The 22,715-nt window shown below is 59.2% G+C and overlaps 1 protein-coding gene across 3 annotated transcripts in view; it reads right to left on the reverse strand.

The window, feature by feature from the left end:
* The window catches only part of LOC311164244 (cyclic AMP-dependent transcription factor ATF-7), a gene marked incomplete at its 3' end in the record, with an annotated part of 50,246 nt that overhangs the window by 15,482 nt on the left and 12,049 nt on the right, over nucleotides 1-22,715 (reverse strand). For all 3 annotated transcript variants that reach the window (XM_084223615.1, XM_084223616.1, XM_084223617.1), the window contains exons 2-3: nucleotides 21,723-21,781; nucleotides 744-840 (exon numbers count right to left, since the gene is read on the reverse strand). In XM_084223615.1, coding sequence (XP_084079741.1) covers nucleotides 744-840; nucleotides 21,723-21,770 — 145 coding nt within the window. In that variant the 5' untranslated portion in view covers nucleotides 21,771-21,781. The remainder of the gene's footprint in view (nucleotides 1-743; nucleotides 841-21,722; nucleotides 21,782-22,715) is intronic.

Below are 22,715 nucleotides of genomic sequence, written 5' to 3' on the forward strand. Positions count from 1 at the left end.
CAGCCCCCTGAGTGTCAGGGGTGACCTCGGTTCTTTGTATTCCTGAAGCGTTTCACCCTTGCCAGGGAGAGAAATCCTGAAATTCCCACTGGGGATGAATTCTGCCCACAGCCACAGCTCGCCCCAAACCCTCCGAGCCCGGCTGGATCCCCCTCCCTGCTCAGCTCGGAGGTGAGCGGGGCAGGAGCTGCCAGGCTCAGTTTGGGAGGGCAGGAAGGGCGTCCCCTCTGCTGCCCCTCAGGAGCAGCCTGGTCACCAGCAGGGACAGGAGGGACAGGAGGGACCCTGAGGTCTCTGGGGTTTGGGCTCCCCCCTCACTTGCATGCCCAGGTGCTGTGGGAGCTCCTCGCCGGGGCTCTGCAGAGCTCTGGGGCTTTAATTTATGAACTGCAGCTTCCTAAAAGCTGGGGAAAATTGACACCTGGGCTGAGAGGGGAAGCTGCTCTGTCAGGTTTGGTTCATCGTCCTCAAAGCACACGCAGAGACGTGAAAGCCCTTCTGGCCATAAATCCTCCAGCCTTTAATAAAAAAGGGCGAGAGCTTAAAAAAAAAATTTAAAAAAAAAAAAATCCCCCAAACCCCACAAAACCTGATACCACCATAAAAAAAGAAAAAAAAAAAAAACTTGGAAGGCTCTGGCTTTCCTTTTGGCCTGATTAAATGCAGATCACAGGAGGTTTTATGGGTTTTGCAGTGCATCTGGTCCCTGGCATCAATCTCGCGGGCGCGGGCCGGGCACGTACCTGCGATGATGACGGAGTCGGTGCGAGCGGGGCCGAATTTCAATGTCATCTCGTGCTTGTGCCTGTGCACCGCCAGGTGGTCCTCGTTGGTGAACCTCTGCAATCAAAGCGGTCACAAAATGGGGAATAAACGCGCTCTGGGTTTACTGCTCGTCCTGCCGTGGGGCTGGGGGGGAGAGGAGGATGGAGATGGGGGTGGGAGAGGATGTGGGGGTGGGAGAGGGGACAGAAGGGGACAGGGCTGGGGGAGAGGGGACAGGGCTGAGAGAGAGGGGACAGAAGGGGACAGGGCTGTGGGACACAGGACAGGGCTGAGAGAGAGGGGACAGGGCTGGGGGAGAGGGGACAGGGCTGTGGGAGAGGGGACAGGGCTGTGGGAGAGGGGACAGAAGGGGACAGGGCTGTGGGAGAGGGGACAGAAGGGGACAGGGCTATGGGAGAGGGGACAGAAGAGGACAGGGCTGTGGGAGAGGGGACAGAAGAGGACAGGGCTGTGGGAGCACAGGACAGGGCTGTGGGACCCAGGACAGGGCTGTGGGACACAGGACAGGCAGTGGGAGCAGAGGGGGAAAGGGAAAAGCCTCTGTCAGGGGTCCTGCGGGGTGGGGGGCAAGGATTTTTAATAATCTGATTTTTAGGTGATGGCGCGAGGCGGCGGCTGCAGCTGATGGAAATGCACGGGAATTCTGCACCCCAAAATTCCCACTCTATGCTGGCTGAGGAAGAGGCGAATTTGGCGCAATTTGGGCAACTTTTCCTGCGTGGGGTGAGGCAGAGCCGGCCCCCAGCTGGAGATTCAGCTCCTGAGTTCTTGTGGAGCGATGGAGGGGGAGCATCTCCCCCCCACCCAAACCCCACCGCGGGGAGAGCCGCAGGACAGACCCCATCCCTCGGGAGGGTAAACCCCCCTGGAGGGCTTTGGGGCCGGCTTTGGGGCCGGGGAAGGCAGACAAAGGCGGCAGGGAGGGGGAGCGAGGCAGGGACGGGGTTAAAGCACAGCCCCATAAAGCTCAGGATGGATTGCAGTCTCTCCTAATAGACTGCGACAAACGGGCCGGGCTCCGCAGCGCTCTGGGCACGGAAACGCTGCAGCAGCAGCAGAGCAGCAGCAGAGCAGCAGCAGAGCAGCAGAGCAGCAGCACATCCCTGCCCTCTCCCCTTCCTTCCCTCCCTCTCCAGGCAGCCCAAACCCACCCGGAGCCACCTGCTCCTGTGGGGCCGCTCCAGCGTGACACCCACGGGGGCTGAGCACGGCTTTATTTATGGCTCTGCCGTTTGGGCAAATAAATCTGTGTTTTGGAGCTGAGCACGGGGGGGGACAATCCCTCGGTGCCAGGGGACAATCCCTCGGTGCCAGGGGACTCCTTGGTGGCAGGGGACAATCCCTCGGTGGTAGGGGACAATCCCTCGGTGGCAGGGGACAATCCCTCGGTGGCAGGGGACACCCCCTCGGTGGTAGGGGACAATCCCTCGGTGGTAGGGGACAATCCCTCGGTGGCAGGGGACACCCCCTCGGTGGTAGGGGACAATCCCTCGGTGGCAGGGGACTCCTCGGTGGCAGGGGACACCTCGGTGCCAGGGGACACCCTCTCGGTGCCAGGGGACACCTCCTCGGTGGCAGGGGACACCCTCTCGGTGGCAGGGGACACCCAGACCCGGGTCCCACCCAGCCCCAGCCCCCCCTGCCCGGGCTCAAGGACAAGGGGGTCACACGGAGCTCACAGGGCGCTGTGCTGTGATTTGGGCTCAGATTTAGAGAAATCGGAGCTGGCGGGAGGGAGCCAAGAGGTTTCTGCCTGCGGAACTCCAGGCACAGACCGAACCCCGGCTGCCCCGGCTGCGCTCCGTAACCAAACCCTGAATAAACCCGAAATAAAACTCCTCCGCAGCTCGGCCAAAATCCGCCTGATCTGGGGTTTTTCCTCCCCGCTGCTCCCTCCAGCCTCCCACAAACCCTTTTTGTCCAAGGAGCTTTCACAGATCCCGGCGACCCCGAAACGCTCGGAACAAAGGAGCGGCAGCGAGGGAATTCGGGAATTCGGGAATCGAGGGGCCCTGCAGGGGAAGGGACACCCACGTTTTCCACGGTTTTGGCCCCAAAATCCTCGGGTTTTATGGAATTCGGCTGCCCGCGGTGGGACCCTGCTGGGACGGGGTGAACCGAGGGAAATAAACCCGGCTTTTGTGCGGGGCCGGGATGAATATTTAGCGAGCGGGCGGCGTCGGAAATCTGAGCACCTGAGACGGGGGGTGGGGGAAAATGAAAAAGAAGAAAATTCCCAATTCGCCCGCTCCGTTTTGTGCGATATAAATGTGATTTTTAGGTCAGGGAGGGAAGAGCGGGAGGTGTAGAGCAGGGTCGTGTCTCTCCCACCAGCCCCAGCCCGGCCTCGCCAACGCCAGGTTTATTTTAATCTTTCATTTTCCTTCATTGCCGGATTTTTTTTTTCCCTAATTTTTTTTTTTTTCCCCGGCACTTTCCGTGCGTCGGGAGCGCGTTACAGCTCTATTTAACATCTTTATGTGGGCTCACAGCTCGGGAGCTCTCTCCTTCCCTGCGCAGAAATGCTCACAGACACAATATATCTTTCTGCACACATTTCCAAACGCCGAAACCCAGAGGCTGAGTCTGGCACTTGGGCTCTAAATCATGTCATTTTACACAGAGAGGGGAAGCAGAGGGGGAGAGGAGGGGGGGAGAGTAGGGAAAAAAATGGAATGAGTTAAAGCCACAGCGCTGGCTTTAATATTTAATCTCCTTCCATCAGCAGCTGACATACAGCAGGGTTATTTCAGCTGCTATTTTGCGGGTGTCGGAATTAAAAAGAAGATGTTGGCTGTAAAGTCTTTGGGGCGAGGGACAGGAGCAGGGCGAGCGCGCTGCCAGCCGGGCCCTCGGGGTTTCCCAGGCTGGAGCCGCTCCTGCAGCCCCAAATTCGGCGTTTTCCCCGTGAAGCCGGGCCGGGCCGGGCCGGGCCGGGCGAACCCGCGGTGCCGCAGCCCGAACGGCCCCGAGGCCCCGGGCGCCCGGTGCCCCCGGGCCGTGACAGCTCCGCGATGAATGCGCTCGTCGCAGCCGTCGGTAACGGCGCACACAATGCTGCCAGCTGCCGCGACAGCCCCGGGCGGGCGGGAGGGGATTTCTCCAGCAGTTTAACGAGCACGACACGAGCGACAAGGGCTTGGTTGGCTGCTCGGGGGTTTTCCTGCTTTTTGGAGAGCCGCTGTTTGCTGCGGGGGGGTCAGGCGAGCGCCGGGGCTGCCGCAGCCCCCAGGATGGGGAGCCTGGGGCAGGGTTTAACCTCGCCGGTCCCGCTCAGAGCCCAGCACCGAGCGGCTCCCGGGCCGGAATTCCCGGTGGAGCCCCGGGCTGCGGCTGCGGCAGCACCGACGTTCCCGGGCTGGGACTGCCGGGAGGGCCGGGGGGGCTGCGGGGCCGCTCACGGCGGAATTAACGGAATTAATTAACGAGCTGTCAGCGCCGCGGGGAGGCTGAGCTCTGCTCCGACCGTGACTCGGCACTGGAGCCACCCTGGCCTCGGGGCTGGAGCTGCCATGGTGACAGGGCTGGGGCCACCGCGGTGACAGGGCTGGAGTCACCGCGGCCACAGGGCTGGGGCCACCGCGGTGACAGGGCTGGAGCCACCGCGGTGACAGCGCTGGAGCCACCGTGGTGACAGCACTGGAGTCACCCTGGCCACAGGGCTGGAGCCGCCGTACCCGCGGGGACACTGCCCTGACACACCTGAGCACGGAGGGGACACAAGGGAGCAGCAGGAGGCTGCACTGCGGTGCGGGAGGGAAATGATGCAGGGCGAGCACGAGCCGAGCTCAAAGTCACCGCCGCCTTTAAAAGCTGCCACCCTTTGGGTTCGGGTTTCCAGGCTGCAGAGATGTTCCCAGCTCATTTCCATTCCCCGCTCGCCGGGCACAGGCGCAGGGTGGCCCAGGCGGGGTCAGGGTGGCCCCGTGGGCAGGGGACCCGGCGCTGTCCCGGGTGTGCTGTGACCCCAGCGCTGTCCCGGGTGCGCTGTGGCCCCGGCGCTGTCCCGGGTGTGCTGTGGCCCCGGCGCTGTCCCGGGTGTGCTGTGACCCCGGTGGCTGTCCCGGGTGTGCTGTGACCCCGGTGGCTGTCCCGGGTGTGCTGTGGCCCCGGTGGCTGTCCTGGGTTTGCTGTGGCCCCGGTGGCTGTCCCGGGTGTGCTGTGGCCCCGGCGCTGTCCCGGGTGTGCTGTGACCCCGGCGCTGTCCCGGGTGTGTGGCCCCGGCGCTGTCCCGGGTGTGCTGTGACCCCGGCGCTGTCCCGGGTGTGTGGCCCCGGTGCTGTCCCGGGTGTGCTGTGGCCCCGGTGGCTGTCCCGGGTGCGCTGTGGCCCCGGTGGCTGTCCCGGGTGTGCTGTGGCCCCGGTGGCTGTCCCGGGTGTGCTGTGGCCCCGGCGCTGTCCCGGGTGTGCTGTGACCCCAGCGCTGTCCCGGGTGTGCTGTGACCCCGGCGCTGTCCCGGGTGTGCTGTGACCCCGGCGCTGGCTCCATCTCCCATCTCCCATGTCCCGGCTGAGCGATCCGGGTCATTCCCTCCCCGGCCGCACGGATCAATTCGCCCGAGTGCCCCGAGCGCCCCGATGCGCGGCGATTCACGGCTCAGCGGCCGGGGGAGCGCGGCAATCACGGCGAGGAAGGCGGTGTCGGGTGCGGGGGCAGCGCCGCACGCACGGTCGGCTCGGCAGAACCCAACCCGCACGGACAAACGGACCCGTCTGTCCGTTTGCCTTTTCCGAACGGACCCGCGCCAGCGGCCACAGGAGAGGAGAGGCGCAGATTTGGGGGCCGGGGGTGCCCGGGGGTGCCCGGCAGAGCTCGGGGCCGCTCCCCACGGCCGGAGGAGGGACGGGAAGCGGCTCCGCTCCCGGTCCTGCCGTGGGGAGGAGGAGGAGGAGGAGGGGGGAAGGTTTGGAAGGAGCAGCTCAGGAAGGAAAACCAGACCGGGAAAGGAGCCGGGAGCGCTCGGGCTCCACGGCGGGGCCGCGTTCTACAGTCCAGGGAAAACCTGGAGGGGAGGAAGAGCCGGGAGAGGTCACCCCCTGCCCTGCCCTGCCCTGCCCTGCCCTGCCCTGCCCTGCCCTGCCCTGCCCTGCCCTGCCCTGCCCTGCCCTGCCCGGCCGGAGCCGCTCCGCACCGACCCCCGAGCCCCCCGAGCCCCCCGAGCCGCGGGCAGCAGGAAAAGCCGATTCCCGCCGGCTCCGTGGAAAGCGGGGAGGCTGCGGCAGCCCCGGGGTGCATTTGGAGCCATTCCTCCCCACCAGCTGCACCCCAGCTAAAGGGCAGCGAGATTTAAACCCTGAAATGGTATTTTTGGCTCTGGCGACTCCAGGGACGCTGTGTCTCTGCCTTTCCCTTTAAAATGCTGCTCCCTCCTGCCCCGTGATTGATTCCGGGTCCTTCCTTGTGTGCAAAAAAAAAAAAAAAAAAAAGAAAAAAAGAAAAAAAGGGAGGAATAACAATAATAATCAAGCTCTGGCCAGCGCTGGCTGAGGAATCCCCGGCCCAGCAGCCCCACGGAACATTGTGCAAAGCACCGCAATTGAGATTTTTTTCCCTCGTTTGCTCAGATAATTTTTTTTGGTAGGTCACTCCCCAAAGTTCCCTGCAATTTTACACAAAGAGCTGAGCGGGTTCTGGAGCCCACCCCATCCCACCGCCATCCTCCTTGGCCAGAAGGGCAGAGCGTTTAACTGGGAGTAGGTAAATAATTTAATTTACATTTCTATGGCTTTGCTCATCCCAAAGGGCTTCCCAGGCACAGCCCCCTCCTGGAATGCAGGTGTTCGGGCAGGGGGAGGAAGCATCTGGCTCGGTACGTGAGGAGCCAAGGACGTCCGGGGCAAAACCCTCCACCAGCTCCGCATTCCGCGGCCCTTTTTCATTTTCATTTTCCCCTTGAATTTCAGCGGAATCTCCCCGGGCAGAGCCGAGCACCAGGGAGCGGAGCCGGGACAGGAGCGGAGCCGGGACAGGAAGGCCGGGCACGGGGCGATCCCGTGGGATTCCTCACCGCCAAAACCCGCCCGGGGATCTCCCGAGCTCGGGGCTTTGGGAGGGAGCAGATGGACGAGTCGGGTTGTGGAGCACCTGGGCAGGAGCAGCGCCGTGGCTGGCACAGCTGGGCACACCTGGGCACAGCTGGACACAGCTGGCCCCACAGAGCAGACCCCCAAAACCCCGAGGATTGGGATTTTGGTACCCCCAAAACCCCGCGGATTGGGATTTTGGTACCCCCAAACCCCGCGGGATGAGGTTTTTAAATCCCCCAAACCCTGCGGGATGGGGTTTTAAACCCCAAAACCCCGCAGGATGGGGTTTTTAAACCCCAAAACCCCGCGGGGACGCGGCGATCCCCGAGCACGGCGGAGCGCTCTGAAATCCCGCTTTGCTCTCCATCCGAGCGCGGGTGATTAACAGCCGGGCGTTAATTACGGCTGCCAGGGGAGGCGAGCGGAGCGGCCCCGCGGCGGTCACCGGGGTGAGCGGGGTGGAGCCGCCGCGGGAGCGTCAGCGGCCGCGGAGCCGGCCCCGCATCCCCCGGGATCCCGCTCGGGGTGTGAATCACGGGGCCAGCGCCGCGTCCCGGCAGCGCCGCGGCCCCTCCGAGTGACCTTGGCGAGCCATCAATCCCCGCCGGGCCCAGACAGCCCCGGCAGCCGGGGAGGCTCCGTCCTCCTCCTCCTCCTCCGAGCGGCTCCGGGGCCGCGCACCGAACGAGCCCGGGAACAAAGGCACCGACGGCTCCTTCCCCAAACGTCGGCTCCAGAGCCCTAAAACAAACCCCAACACCAAAACAAACCCTAACCACACAAACGTCGGCTTCACGACCCCAAAACAACCCTAACCCAAACAAATCCTAACCCAAATGTCAGCTCCACAACCCTAAACCAAACCCTAACCCAAACATGGGCTCCATGACCCCAAAACAAATCCTAGCCCAAACAAACACCAACCCAAATGCCCTGGCCCTAAAACAAACCCTGACCCAAACAAACCCTGACCCAAACAAACCCTGACCCAAACAAACCTCAACCCAAACAAACCCTAACCCAAATGCCCCAGCCCTAAAACAAACCCTAACTCAAACAAACCCCAACCCAAATGCCCCAGCCCTAAACCAAACCCTAACCCAAACAAACCCCGACCCAAATGTCGGCTCCAGGACCCCAAAAGAGCCCCTGCCCCACAGCGGGCCCCGAGGGGGGCTGGCTGTGCCCCTGTGCCCGGGCCGGGAGCCCGCCCTGACTCAGCCTTGACCTTGGGACTGCCACAATCACCCGGAGGATGCCGCGGCCCCATTCAGCTTTTTAAGGGCCTGGAATGGCGATTTCCTTCAATTCAGCGCAGCGTTGGGAATGTGCCCACCCATTCACGGCGTGGAGCCTCTGCTGATGGCTTTATCGCCTGGAAAAGGGGTTTTTGTGCGGATTTATCTCCTGGGGAAGCTGCAGCAGCAGCAGCTGCCTGGGAAGGGCAGCAGGTCAAACACAAAGAGAATTCGAGTCACTCAAGGCTTTGGGGTTTGGGGTTTGTCCCCTGTAACGGCGCCGTGGAGGGAAAAGCTGCAGGGACCCGCGGATCCGGGGGTGCCTGGGTTAAAAACAACCCAAAAACGGGGAGAGGGAATTCCTGAGGGGTGGGAGAGGCACAGAACAGGGGGGCAAACTGAGATCTGGGGATACTTTGGGAGGGAGCTGCAGGAACCCCTGGGCCTGGCCCTGCCCCCAGGGTGTTTCACCCTGAGGTGTCCCGGGCCAGGCTGGGGAGTGCAATCCTGTCCCTGCTGCCCTCCCTGTTCACGGAGCTCCCAGACCCTCCCCAGAGCTCCAATTCCCACCCTGCAGGTCCCTTCATCTTCCCCATCCCCGCTACCAAAGCACCTGAAATTTTCCATCCATGCCACCCTCGATCCCTGCAATAAAAACTCCTTTTTGTGCCTCCGTTCCTGTGTAAAAACTCCTTTTTGTGCCTCCCCCTGGAGATTTTGGCCAACCTGCAGCTCCCTTCCCTCCTCCCCTGCCCCTGCTTCCCACATCCAGCCGCATTCCCGGCTCCTGCCTGCGCCGAGCCGTCAGCACTGCGGTAATTAAAGCTTTTAAAAAAGGAGAGCAGCAGCAGCAGAAAAAAAAAGAAAAAAAAATCAGCGTTTGCCTCTTTTTGCCTCTTGGAAGAGCCACCTGTTTTATCGGAACGGGGATTTATGGGCACATTAACGTGGAGCTGCTGCTCCCACCCTGATGAGGTTCTCAGTGACCCTCTTCTCCCCGGAGATTTATGGTTTCTCCCAGCACACTCCCATGCCTGACTCCATCCTGCAGCTCCCAGATCCCTCTTTCTTCCCCCAAAATCGTCTGCGGTCGGTTTTCAGAAGGTGCAGGGTTTTCCCAGCCAGGGGTCAGGTTTTTGGGGCAGAGGCTCCTTGCCTTCCTCCCGTTTTCCCACCCCCACTCTGTGACGGGATCAGGCTCGGGGGGCGAACACCGGCGCGATCCCGACGCCATTCCCAGCCAAAGCCGGAGCCTCCCAGCTGTGCTTGGCTCCCCAGTCACGTCCTGGCGCCCCAAACCCTCCCACCTGCAGCCCCCGAGCAGACACGGCCCTGAGGAGCCCGGAAAACCTTCCCCAGCAGCTTCCCCCACATCCACGGCGAGGTGCTGGTGCAGCGATGTGGAAACACAAAGCCAAGGTCACCAAAACCCATCCTTGAGGAGCCTGAGCCGCCCCTCCTGCCCACGTTTGGGCGGTAAAACCCGGCAGGGAGCGTTGGAATTCTGCTCCGGAGCTCTGCAGAGGCCGGGGCGCTGCGGCAGCACCAGCCCGGCTCTGGCACGGCCGTGACACAAACCGGGCTGGGAATCGCCTGCCCGGCCCCGGAGCCGCCACCGGGGCCACCCCAGCCCCGGGCTGGGCTGGGAGCAGGGGACGAGGGGACTGCAGGGGCTGCAGGGCAGGGAGGGCTCAGGGCCGAGCCCGGGGCACAGCGGGAAAGGCTCATTCCCGAATTCCCGGCACTGCAGGGCACCGGGAAAGGCTCATTCCCAAACTCCCGGCACTGCAGGGCACCGGGAAAGGCTCATTCCCGAACTCCCGGCACTGCAGGGCACCGGGAAAGGCTCATTCCCGAACTCCCGGCACTGCAGGGCACCGGGAAAGGCTCAGAGCTGAGCCCTGGGCACTGCAGGGCACCGGGAAAGGCTCATTCCCGAATTCCCGGCACTGCAGGGCACCGGGAAAGGCTCAGAGCCGAATTCCCGGCACCGCGGGGCACCGGGAAAGGCTCATTCCCAAATTCCCGGCACCGCGGGGCACCGGGAAAGGCTCATTCCCGAATTCCCGGCACTGCAGGGCACCGGGAAAGGCTCATTCCCGAATTCCCGGCACCGCGGGGCACCGGGAAAGGCTCATTCCCGAATTGCCGGCACTGCGGGGCACCGGGGAGGGCTCATTCCCGAATTCCCGGCACTGCAGGGCACCGGGAAAGGCTCATTCCTGAACTCCCGGCACTGCAGGGCACCGGGAAAGGCTCATTCCCAAATTCCCGGCACCGCGGGGCACCGGGAAGGGCTCGCCCCAAATTCCCGGCACCGCAGGGCACCGGGGAGGGCTCACCCCGGATTCCCGGCACTGCAGGGCACCGGGAAGGGCTCATTCCCGAATTCCAAGCACTGCAGGGGACCAGGAAAACCCCATTCCCGAATTCCCGGCACTGCAGGGGACCAGGAAAACCCCATTCCCGAATTCCCGGCACCGCGGGGCACCGGGAAGGGCTCGCCCCAAACTCCCGGCACCGCGGGGCACCGGGAAAGGCTCATTCCCGAACTCCCGGCACCGCGGGGCACCGGGGAGGGCTCACCCCGGATTCCCGGCACCGCGGGGCACCGGGAAGGGCTCACCCGGATTCCGGCAGCCCGGGATCACCTCCGGGTGGCTCTGCAGGTGCCAGGCGGCCGCGGCGGCAGCGGGGAAGGGCCGGAGCCCCACAGCAAAGGGGAAGGGGAGGGAAAGCGCTCCGGGAACCATCGCACCAGCGGAGCCATCGCACCAGCGGAGCCATCGCAGCAGCGGAGCCATCGCAGCAGCGCTGCCCTGCGCTCCCGCCGGGCTGGGATCGCCCTGCCGCCCCTCGGGGGCTTTCTCCTCCTAACGAGGGGTTTGAGACGCGGCTCTGCCCCCTCGTCTGCCGCCGGGGGATGCTCTGAGCTCCCGGCGATCGTCCCGGTGCCCCCGCAGACGTTCCCGTTTCCAAACACCCCCGGGGATAAACGCCCCAAAGGCTCCGCGGGCGCTCCGGCTCCCCCCGGCTCGCAGCTCCTTGTGCGCTGCCGCAAAGCCCCCCCAGCCCAGCCCAGCCCAGCCCCTCTCGCACGCATCTTTATTGTCTGCATCTCTATTCCCTGCGGGAATTTTAGGACTTTAATGTTTTTATTGTTTTAATCCGGCATATAAAAAAATTAAAAAAAAAAAAAAATCACTTGAGCGGAGCAGCTGGGCCGAGCGCAGGAAGCCGCGGCGCTTAAGCAGGTGTTAAAGTGGCGCTGGGGCTCGGAGATTTAGGGAGGATCGAGGGGCGGGATGAGCCCGAGCCGCGCTCAGCCTCTCCCAGCCCGAGTTTCGCTTTTGTGCCGCGCACCGGGAACGCGCTGAGGCCAAAACCCAGCCCGGGGCCAGGGCAGCGCTGGCCCCGCTCGCCCCCGGGACTCGCGGGGACGCTGGAGCTTGGCCCGGGCTCTGGCCTTTAGGAAAAACCCCAAATGTGTTTTTTTTTCCTTTGCTGAGCCTCTCCATCCCCAGCCCTTTGTGCAGGAGGACGCGGAGCCAGCCCAGAGCGCACACTCCGCTCCTGCCGGCACTTCCAGCCCCCTTGATGGACCCCGAACCCCCTTTAAGGACCCCGAACCCCCTTTAGGGACCCCGAACCCCCTTTAGGGACCCTGAACCCCCTTTATGGACCCTGAGCCTCCTTTATGGACCCCGAACCCCCTTTACGGACCCCGAACCCCCTTTATGGACCCTGAACCCCCTTTATGGACCCTGAGCCTCCTTTATGGACCCCGAACCCCCTTTACGGACCCCGAACTGCCTTTACGGACCCTGAACCCCCTTTATGGACCCTGAGCCTCCTTTATGGACCCTGAGCCTCCTTTATGGACCCCGAACCCCCTTTACGGACCCCGAACCCCCTTTATGGACCCTGAACCCCCTTTATGGACCCTGAGCCTCCTTTATGGACCCCGAACCCCCTTTACGGACCCCGAACCCCCTTTATGGACCCTGAACCCCCTTTATGGACCCTGAGCCTCCTTTATGGACCCCGAACCCCCTTTAGGGACGCTGAACCCCCTTTATGGACCCTGAACCCCCTTTATGGACCCCGAACCCCCTTTATGGATCCCCAACCCCCTTAATGGACCCCGAGATTCCTTTACGGACCCCGAACCGCCTTAATGGACCCTGAACCCCCTTTACCGACCCTGAACCCCCTTTATGGACCCCGAACCCCCTTCACGGACCCCGAACCCCCTTCACGGACCCCGAACCCCCTTCACGGACCCCAAACCCGACCCCCAGAGAGGCTCTCACACACAGCACCGAGAAACTGAGGGTGAAAACGTCAGCAAAAAAACCCCCGAAAATAAAAAACAGCCGAGTGAAAATCCACATATTTCTCTAGAAACACAGGAATTCGAGGCGGGTTTTCACCCCGCTGCCGACAGTTCTGCCCCCGGGGCGCTCAGGACACGCTGTGTCCTGTTCGGCCGCGCTCCAGTGCTCCCAGTACTCCCAGTATTCCCAGTGTTCCCAGTGCTCCCGCTGCCAGAGCCGCATGGATCCCGCGGCTGCCGCAGAGGGGCGGAGCGGCCTCCGCAGCCAACAAAGCATCCTTGGGAGAAAAAGGGCGGATTTCGGGCTGGCAGCGAGCGGGGGAGCGGCTCGGGAGGCGATTATTTGGGGGTTTCAATAAAAGCAGGGAGCGGGGAAAGCCGCCAGTCCCTCCTGCAGCCCTCGGAACCCTCGGCACCAGCGGGGAAGGGACCGAGCCCGGCACATTCCCCCTCCTCCTCCTCCAGACTGGGGTTTTTAAACCGTGAAGTGACAGCTTGGCTGGGGTTTAGACAAGAAGTTTACAGAAAATCCTGCGAACTCGGGCAGCTTTTTGAGGGCTGGATAAATCCCTTTCCCTCCCAGCCCCGTCCCTGCCGCGGTGCTGATGCTGGGATATCCATGATGCTGATAACGAGGTCTTTGTCAGAGCTGCTGCTCCGAGGAATCAGTGATTTGTTCTCACAGTAAAATAAAAAGGATTTACAGTTTGTCTCAGAGCAGCAGGCAGGGAGCGAGCGAGGCTTCAAAACCAAACAGCCTTGACTTCCAAATGCTGGGTTTAACACCGGGAAATATTGCACTTGCCAGGAAAACACCCAGAGCTCGGGGAGGGAGGAAGCGAGGAAAAGCTCAGACCCGGAGGGTTTGGCAGCTTTGGCTGCACTTTGAGACCCCTCCCTCCCTGGCCAAGCAGCCCCCCACACCACAGCCCCATTTCTGTGGGGTTTAGGGACAAACAACACGCAGGATTTGCAGTTCCCGAGAGAAACCCAGCCCAGGCCCGGCTCTGAGCCGGGCTCAGGCTCCAGCTTCGGTTCAGAGCCGCTTTCTGCTCCCCCCCGAGCACCAGAAACGACTGAGCCTGGCTCAGCCCAAGCCTGGCTCAGCCCAAGCCTGGCTCAGCCCGAGCCTGGCTCAGCCCGATCCTGGCTCAGCCCAAGCCTGGCTCAGCCCAAGCCTGGCTCAGCCCGAGCCTGGCTCAGCCCAAGCCTGGCTCAGCCCGAGCCTGGCTCAGCCCGAGCCTGGCTCAGCTCCTGGCAGCACAATTTGTATTTCTGGGACAGAGCAGAGCTCCAGGTGAGGACCTGGCTCAGCTCCCTCTGCCCAAAGCAGGAACTCCGTGGGTGTGAAAGTCTCTAAATGCAAACCAGAAGGAGCCACCCCCTGTGAGGGCACGGCCCAGCTCCTGGGGGGGATTTCTGCAGCCCTGATGGGGTTCCCAAGAGAGAGGAACCCTCCCTGATCCCATTCCAGAGAGAGGAACCCTCCCTGATCCCATTCCAGAGAGAGGAACCCTCCCTGATCCCATTCCAGAGAGAGGAACCCTCCCTGATCCTGTTCCAGAGAGAGGAACCCTCCCTGATCCTGTTCAAGAGAGAGGAACCCTCCCTGATCCTGTTCCAGAGAGAAGAACCCTCCCTGATCGATTTCCAGAGAGAAGAACCCTCCCTGATCCTGTTCAAGAGAGAGGAACCCTCCCTGATCCTGATCCAGAGAGAGGAACCCTCTCTGATCCTGTTCCAGAGAGAGGAACCCAGTGCCACCCTGGGCCAGTGCCACTCTGAGCCAGTGCCACCTCGGGGCCAGTGCCACCCTCGGCCAGTGCCACCCTGGGCCAGTGCCACCCCGGGGCAGAGCCCCCCCGGAGCCGTGCCCCCCTCGGGAAGGGAGCAGGGAGAAGCCTGAGCAGGGCTCTGCAGCAGAAATCCTTCCCTGCAAGGACACTGCAGCACCGAGCCTCCAGCCTCATCCCAGCTGTTCCCGGCTCATCCCGGCTCATCCCGGTGGCCCCAGTGCCCAGCTCCAGCTCCAGGCTGGAATCTGGGACCCTGCCCAGCCCCACTGCCCAGCCCCACTGCCCAGCCCCACAGTCCAGCCCCACAGTCCAGCCCCACAGTCCAGCCCCACTGCCCAGCCCCACAGTCCAGCCAGAATTCAGGACACCGTCCATCCTGGTGTCCATCCCAGTGTCCATCCTGGTGTCCATCCTACTGTCCATCCTAGTGTCCATCCCACTGTCCATCTGTCCATCCCAGTGTCCATCTGTCCATCCCACTGTCCATCTGTCCATCCCGCTGTCCGTCCCGCTGTCCAGCCCTCCCTGTGACACACGAGGCCGTGGCCCCCGCGTGCTCCCGCCACAGAACTCTTCCAAGAACTGCCAAGGAATCCCGGCCAGAGGAATGATAAAGATTTTAACTTACAGGAAATGCTGCTATTAAATAATATTTAAGTCTTAATTATATTTTAAACCAGCCATTTTGGAAAAAAAGAAGTTCTATTACGGCGCTTTTGTAGTTAAAGGTCTGTCAACATTTCCATTTTAAACCTTCATTTCTAGGGGGTTTATAATTTGGCCATAAAAATTCATTCTAGGCTGGAACTTGGCAAACAGGGGCTCAGCCTAGGAGCAATATTTTTTATTATCCAATTTGGTTTAAATTGGTTTGGCCGTTTTTAAGTTATAGGAGTGTAAAAAATAAACGTTTACTGGTTTCAGATGCCTTCTCAAGCTTATTATTATTCAAAATTAGCCTTCCCCCTCCCCACCTCCAAAAACACCTTCGGCGCGGGGCGGGGGACGGCCGGGCCCTGCTGACAGCCCAGAGTTACAGCCCAGACTGCTGCCATGGCCTCCTCCTGCCAGCAGCGCTGCAGCCAGCCCCGCAGCTCCACCAGTGCAGGGCCTGCAGCTCCACCAGTGCAGCTCCCACCCCTGCAGGGCTCTGCTGACAGCCCAGAGTTACGGCCCGGACTGCTGCGATGGCCTCCTCCTGCCAGGAGCGCTGCAGCCAGCACTGCAGCTCCACCAGTGCAGGGCCTGCAGCTCCACCAGCGCAGCTCCCACCCCTGCAGGGCCTGCAGCTCCACCAGTGCAGCTCCCACCCCTGCTGGGCCTGCAGCTCCCACCAGTGCTGCTCCCACCCCTGCAGCTCCCACCAGTACAGCTCCCCCCTCTGCAGCTCCCACCCCTGCAGTTCCTGCAGCTGCCACCACAGGAGCTGCTCCCAGTGCCAGGGTCAGGCCGGTACTGGGGGAACTGGTGCCTTGCTGGCTGAGGGATGAAGCTGGACCAGGAGCAGGCACAGCTCAGGGGCCACAGCTGGAAACCCCAACTGAGAACCCCAAACTGGACACCCCACACTGGGAACCCCACACTGGGAACCCCACACTGGGAACCCCACACTGGACACCCCACACTGGGAACCCCACACTGGGAACCCCACACTGGACACCCCACACTGGACACCCCACTCTGGGATTCCCACATTGGGAACCCCACACTGGACACTCCCCACTAGACACCCCACCCTGGACACCCCACCCTGGACACCCCACACTGGACACCCCAAGTTGGAAATCCCACACTGGAAACCCCAAACTGGGAACCCCAAACTGGGAACTCCATGTTGGAAACCCCAAACTGGAAACTCCAAACTGGGAACCTCACACTGCACACCCCACACTGGGAATCCCACACTGGGAACCCCACACTGGGAACCCCACACTGGGAACCCCACTCTGGACACCCCACACTGGACACCCCACACTGGGATTCCCACATTGGGAACCCCACACTGGACACTCCCCACTAGACACCCCACCCTGGGCACCCACCCTGGACCCCCACCCTGGACACCCCACCCTGGACACTCCACAATGGACACCCACCCTGGACACCCCACACTGGACACCCCACCTTGGACACCCCACAATGGACACCCCACCCTGGACACCCCACCTTGGACACCCCACCCTGGACCCCCGCCCTGGACACCCCACCCTGGACCCCCACCCTGGAGCCCCACCCTGGGCACCCCGGAGCAGCCCAGGCCGCAGCAGCGCCCGGCCCGTCCATTACGGCAATAGAGATTTAAGGGATAATGGCCGTGGCAGCAGAGCACACACAGCAATAAACGGCTCCTGAGCTTGGTTAAACGCCAAGTGATGCTGAGGCTCCACGCCATAAACATTATTTCTATTATATGACAAGATAAGAGGATACAATAAACCGGCCAGAAGAGAGAGGGGAAAAAAATAAAAAATCATTTTCTGGCCCGGTGAAAAGTTCTGTGCTCGGCGTTTCCTGGACGCTGCACAACGCGGCCCCTCCGAGCCGGGGTTTGGGGAATAAACCGGGAAATGAAGGGGGTAAACAGCAAACCATTGTCTGAGGAATGGCCTGGATAACCAGAGCTCTGCAATCAGGGCCGGAGGGATGATTTGTGTGCCCTGCAGAGGGAAACGCTGCGGAGGGAGGGCTGGGGGAGCCGAGATCGCTGCTCAGTGTGTTCAGTGTATCCAGTGTGTTCCATAAACTCAGGATATTCACTGTATTCACTGTATCCAGTGTATCCACTATATTCAGTATATCCAGTGTATCCAGTGTATTCCATATATTCAGTATATTCAGTGTATCCAGTGTATTCCATATATTCAGTATATTCAGTATATTCAGTGTATTCAGTGTATTCAGTATATTCAGTATATTCAATATATTCAGTGTATTCAGTATATTCAGTATATTTCATATATACAGTGTATTCAGTATATTCCATATATTCAGTATATTCCATATATTCAGTATATTCCATATATTCCATATAGTCAGTATATTCAATATATTCAGTGTAATCAGTGTATTCAGTATATTCAATATATTCAGTGTATTCAGTGTATTCAATGTATTCAGTATATTCCATATACTCAGTATATTCAGTATATTCAATATATTCAGTGTATTCAGTATATTCCATATACTCAGTATATTCAGTGTATTCAGTATATTCAGTATATTCCATATACTCAGTATATTCAGTGTATTCAGTATATTCAGTATATTCCATATACTCAGTATATTCAGTGTATTCAGTATATTCAGTATATTCCATATACTCAGTATATTCAGTGTATTCAGTGTATTCAGTATATATTCAGTATATTCAATATATTCAGTATATTCAGTATATTCACCATCCCGCCCTGCCGCTGCCCTGGGCAGCAGGAGTGCCCAACCAGGTTCATGAACAGGGAAATTCCTGCAGGAGGACGCCCAGGAGAGCCCGGAGCACCCCAGGCTGGCACCTGCGGGGTCCCTGGGGGGCTTTGGGGCCATTTTCCAAGGGGGGAGACGGAGCCAGATGTGGGGAAACCTCCCCGTGGCTCCCAGAGCTGTGCTCTGGGTGCCTTAATGAGCCAGCTGAAGGTTTAATTTCCTAATTAATGAGGTGGAGCTGTCCCACTGCACAGAGCTTGGGAACAAATCCCAATTCCAACAGCAGTGCCCAAATCCCCCCAAACCTGAAGGCTGCATTCCCAATTTTCTCCTAACCTGAAGGTAAATTCCCCAATTCCCCCAAACACGAAGGTTTAATTCCCAATTTTCCCCTAACCTGAAGGTTTAATTCCCTAATTAACGAGGTGGAGCTGGTGGAACACCCTCAGTCCCTGCTCTCAGCCCCCGGAGTGGCTGGAATTGAGAGGTCTGGGATGACCAGCAGCACCCAGCACCCGGAATTGAGAGATTTGGGGTGACAGCAGTCAAAATTGAGAGATTTGGGGCGATCAGCATCTGGAATTGAGAGCTTGGGGTGATCAGCACCCAGAATTGAGAGATTTGGGGTGATCAGCACCCGGAATTGAGAGATTTGGGGTGCTCAACACCCGGAATTGAGAGATTTGGGGCGATCAGCACCCGGAATTGAGAGATTTGAGGTGATCAGCACCCAGAATTGAGAGATTTGGGGCGATCAGCACCTGGAATTGAGAGATTTGGGGTGATCAGCACCCAGAATTGAGAGATTTGATGTGATCAGCACCCGGAATTGAGAGATTTGGGGCAATCAGCACCTGGAATTGAGAGATTTGGGGTGATCAGCACCCGGAATTGAGAGATTTGGGGTGATCAGCACCCGGAATTGAGAGGTTTGGGGTGATCAGCACCCAGAATTGAGAGATTTGGGGTGATCAGCACCCGGAATTGAGAGATTTGGGGTGATCAGCATCTGGAATTAAGAGATTTGGGGTGATCAGCACCTGGAATTGAGAGGTTTGGGGTGACAGCACCCGGAATTGAGAGCACCCAGACCAGTTTCACCAGGCCATCCACCCTGGCTCCAGCCTCCCCCTGCCCTCCCGGGGCAGGAGCAGGAGTGGGGAAGGGGAATTCTCCACCTGTCCCTGCGGGGAGGCTCCAGACACCCGACCTGGGAGGGATCTGAGGCTCGCTGCAGCTGGGGATCCCAAAATAACCCCCCTGCAGCCCTGGCAACCCCAAACATGTTTACACCCCGGCTCGCGCGTTCGGGTGCCCTCCTCACTGCCCTCAGCAGCTGCTCCTGCGTGCAAACGGGAAAAAGGAGGGAAAAGGGAGGAAAAGGGAGGAAAAAAGGGAGGAAAAAGGGAGGGTAAAAGGATGGAAAAAGGAGGAAAAAAGGGAGGAAAAGGGGAGGGTAAAAGGATGGAAAAAGGAGGAAAAAAGGGAGGAAAAAGGGAGGGTAAAAGGATGGAAAAAGGAGGAAAAAGAGAGAAAAAAGGAGGGAAAATGAGGAAAAAGGGAGGAAAAAGGGAGGGTAAAAGGATGGAAAAAGAAGGGAAAAGGGAGGGAAAAGGGAGGGTAAAAGGATGGAAAAAGGAGGAAAAAAGGAGGGAAAAGGGAAGGTAAAAGGATGGAAAAAGGAGGGAAAAGGGAGGAAAAAGGGAGGAAAAAAGGAGGGTAAAAGGATGGAAAAAAGAGGGAAAAGGGAGGAAAAAGGGAGGGTAAAAGGATGGAAAAAGAAGGGAAAAGGGAGGGGAAAGGGAGGAAAAAGGGAGGGTAAAAGGATGGAAAAAAGAGGGAAAAGGGAGGAAAAAAGGAGGAAAAGGGAGGAAAAAAAGGAGGGAAAAGGGGTTTAGGGCATAACAGCTGGAGCTGGAGTCAGCTCCAGAGGGAAGGAAGCAGCTGCTGGGGCACATCACGGAGTCCCCCCAGGACATCCCCCGTGCCATCCCCGCTGTCCCTGCTGGGCTGGTCCTGCCCTGGACCCCCACGCCAGCCCTGGACCCCCAGCCCAGCCCTGCCCTGCTCTGAAGGACGTTCTGGGAAAAGCAGGCGCGAGGTCAGGCTGGATCCCCATGAATCACCCCGCCCGGAATTACCAGGATTCCAGCATTTCCATATTAACATGAGGAATTGTCGGAATTACCCATAAGCAGCAGGCTGGAACAGCCAGAGGAGGAAGCAGCCACCTTTATATGTCATTTGTGGGAGATTGTGGGAGATTAAATTTAAATACATTGTTGTTTGCCTTAATTGCTTGTTTGAAGCCGATTTTAGGGCTGTGTGATTGAAGGGCTCACACCATTAAGTGCTCAAACACAGCTAATACATTTTATAAATGGCCTGCACAATTTCACAGGCAAAGAAGTTTCAGATAAAAAGCAGCCTCCCCCAAAAAAAAAAAAAAAAAAAAGAGAAAAAAAAAAAAAAAAGAAAAAAAGAAAAGGCAAAGGGAGGAAGTTCACCTGCAAAGGGGGGAGAGAAGGATCTGGGTGAGGCTCGTGCTACAGTGACCAGAAAGCTGGGAAATCCTAAATATGTGTTTTTAAACCAGTGTCCAGCAGATCCCACTAAACCAGCAGAATTCCATGACCCCCCAGTGTCCAATGTGTTTTTAAACCAGTGTCCAGCAGATCCCACTAAACCAGCAGGAATTCCATGACCCCCCAGTTTCCAGCAGATCCCACTAAACCAGCAGGAATTCCATGACCCCCCAGTGTCCAGCAGATCCCACTAAACCAGGAGGAATTCCATGACCTCCCAGTGTCCAGCAGATCCCACTAAACCAGGAGGAATTCCATGACCCCCCAGTTTCTGGCAGATCCCACTAAACCAGCAGGAATTCCATGACCCCCCAGTGTCCAGCAGATCCCACTAAACCAGCAGGAATTCCATGACCCCCCAGTGTCCAGCAGATCCCACTAAACCAGCAGGAATTCCATGACCCCCCAGTGTCCAGCAGATCCCACTAAACCAGCAGGAATTCCATGACCCCCAGTGTCCAGCAGATCCCACTACCTCAGCCCCAGCAGCGATTCCACCATCCCCCAGTTCCCCCCAGTACCAAGTGCCAGGGAGCCCCCGAGCTCGGCTTTGGGACGTTTTCCCCAGAAACAGAAGGAGAAGGGGATGGGAGCAGTGTTTTCCCTGGAGATGGGAGGAAAAGGGGATGGGAAGGTGAGGCTGGAGGAGGATCAGCCTCCCCCTGCTCTCCTGTCCCAGGAAGCTCCGCAGCAGCTCCGGGAGGAGGAATTCCCGCAGGGCACGGGAAGAAGCCCATCCCAAAATAGCATTTTGGGGACCATCTCCCGTCACCTGTCACATTCCCAGCTGCTCCAGAGGAGGAACTCGGGAGCCTCCTGGCCCTGGAGGGCCGTGGGTTCATCCCCTGGAGCAGAATGAGGCCGTGGCACAGGGACCAGCCCCATCCCAGGGGGTTCTGCTGGGAGCTCCCAGCCAGGGACCGGGGCTGCTTTCCCCCGGGATCCCCTGGAACAGCAGCTCAGAGTGCTCTGGCTCAGGGATAAACCAGCCCCAGCCCCGTTAAACCAAAATCCCATTCAACCCCAAAGCCAAAGGAGACAAAATCCCACCAGACCAGACCCTGACCCCAAAGCCAAAGGAGACAAAATCCCACCAGACCAGACCCTGACCCCAAAGCCAAAGGAGACAAAATCCCACTAGACAAGACCCCAAAGCCAAAGGAGACAAAATCCCACGAGACCAAACCCCAAAGCCAAAGCAGCCAAAATCCTACAAGACCAAACCCTAACCCCAAAGCCAAAGGAGACAAAAGCCCACGAGACCAAACCCTGACCCCAAAGCCAAACCAGCCAAAATCCCACTAGACCAAACCCCAAAGCCAAAGGAGATAAAATCCCACCAGACCAAACCCTGATCCCAAAGCCAAACCAGCCAAAATCCCACGAGACCAAACCCCAAAGCCAAAGGAGACAGAATCCCACCAGACCAGACCCCAAAGCCAAAGGAGACAGAATCCCAGCAGACCAGACCCTGACCCCAAAGCCAAGGCAGCCAAAACCCCAGCAGACCCAGCCCAGAGGCGAGGCGGCCGTACCTGTCCGCAGCCCGGGGCGCTGCACACGAAGGGCCGGTCGTCACCCATCCTGCAGCAGCCTGGGGAGCAGAGAAGGGAGAGAAATCCTTAAACAGCCCCAAAAATCCCCATGGCACCCGCGGGAGCTGCCCCTCTGCTGGGGTGGAATCATCCCGGCCCGGGTTTGGGATTTGGGAGGGACTGGGTGGGTTTCTAAGGCACCTGGAAAGGTATGTGAGCTTCCCCAGAGGTGTCACCTCCTGAGGTGGGGGCAATGCCCAGCCCTGCTGAGGGGCAGCAGCACGACCCCCCCAGCACGGCCCCACTCCTCCCCTCGGTGTTTACGGGGTCAAGGAACATCCTGGGACCCAGGGGATCCTCAGAGCCAGCCCAGGAATCTCCCCCCACACAAACAAATCAGCAGGGACAGTGGCAATCCACAGAAAACAAAGTGCGAGCGAGCAGCCATCAAATAAATCCACGGCCTCTCTCTGCACCGGTTATATTTTCAATGGGAGAGAACTAAAATTTGTCATTTAATTAATTAAGGGATTATAGGAGTGGTGCTCCGTTTTACAAGGCAATAATCGGGCTCCCCAGTGGGTAAACTACAAGGCTGATGGCAGGGGCAGTTTATCACGGATTACAGCCAAGGATAACAAAACACTCACTCCTATTATGCTACAAGTGAAGCTGTTCTCATTAATAAAAAATAAGAGTAAATAAAGTAAAACCCTCCCCCCCAGTCTCAAACTCAGAAACAACAGCTCCCTCCTCTACCCACTGATATTTTTACAGCAGGGTTTCACAAAGCTGTGATAAAGCAAGTGCTGTCTCCTCGGGGGGCTGCTCTGGGGGGCTCCCAGCACCTCCTGCTCCGAGCTGGGCTGGGCTGGAATGCCAGCGAGGGGCTGGGGGAGAAGGGTTTGCACTCGCAGCCCCGAGGGTTGGTATTTTTAGGAGCTGTGTGAGAAAGAGCTCCAAGAATGTGGCAGGGAGAGCGGCAGGAGCTTC

Source organism: Fringilla coelebs, assembly GCF_963513975.1.
Source record: "Fringilla coelebs genome assembly, chromosome: 30".
NCBI classification, from domain to species: domain Eukaryota; kingdom Metazoa; phylum Chordata; class Aves; order Passeriformes; family Fringillidae; genus Fringilla; species Fringilla coelebs.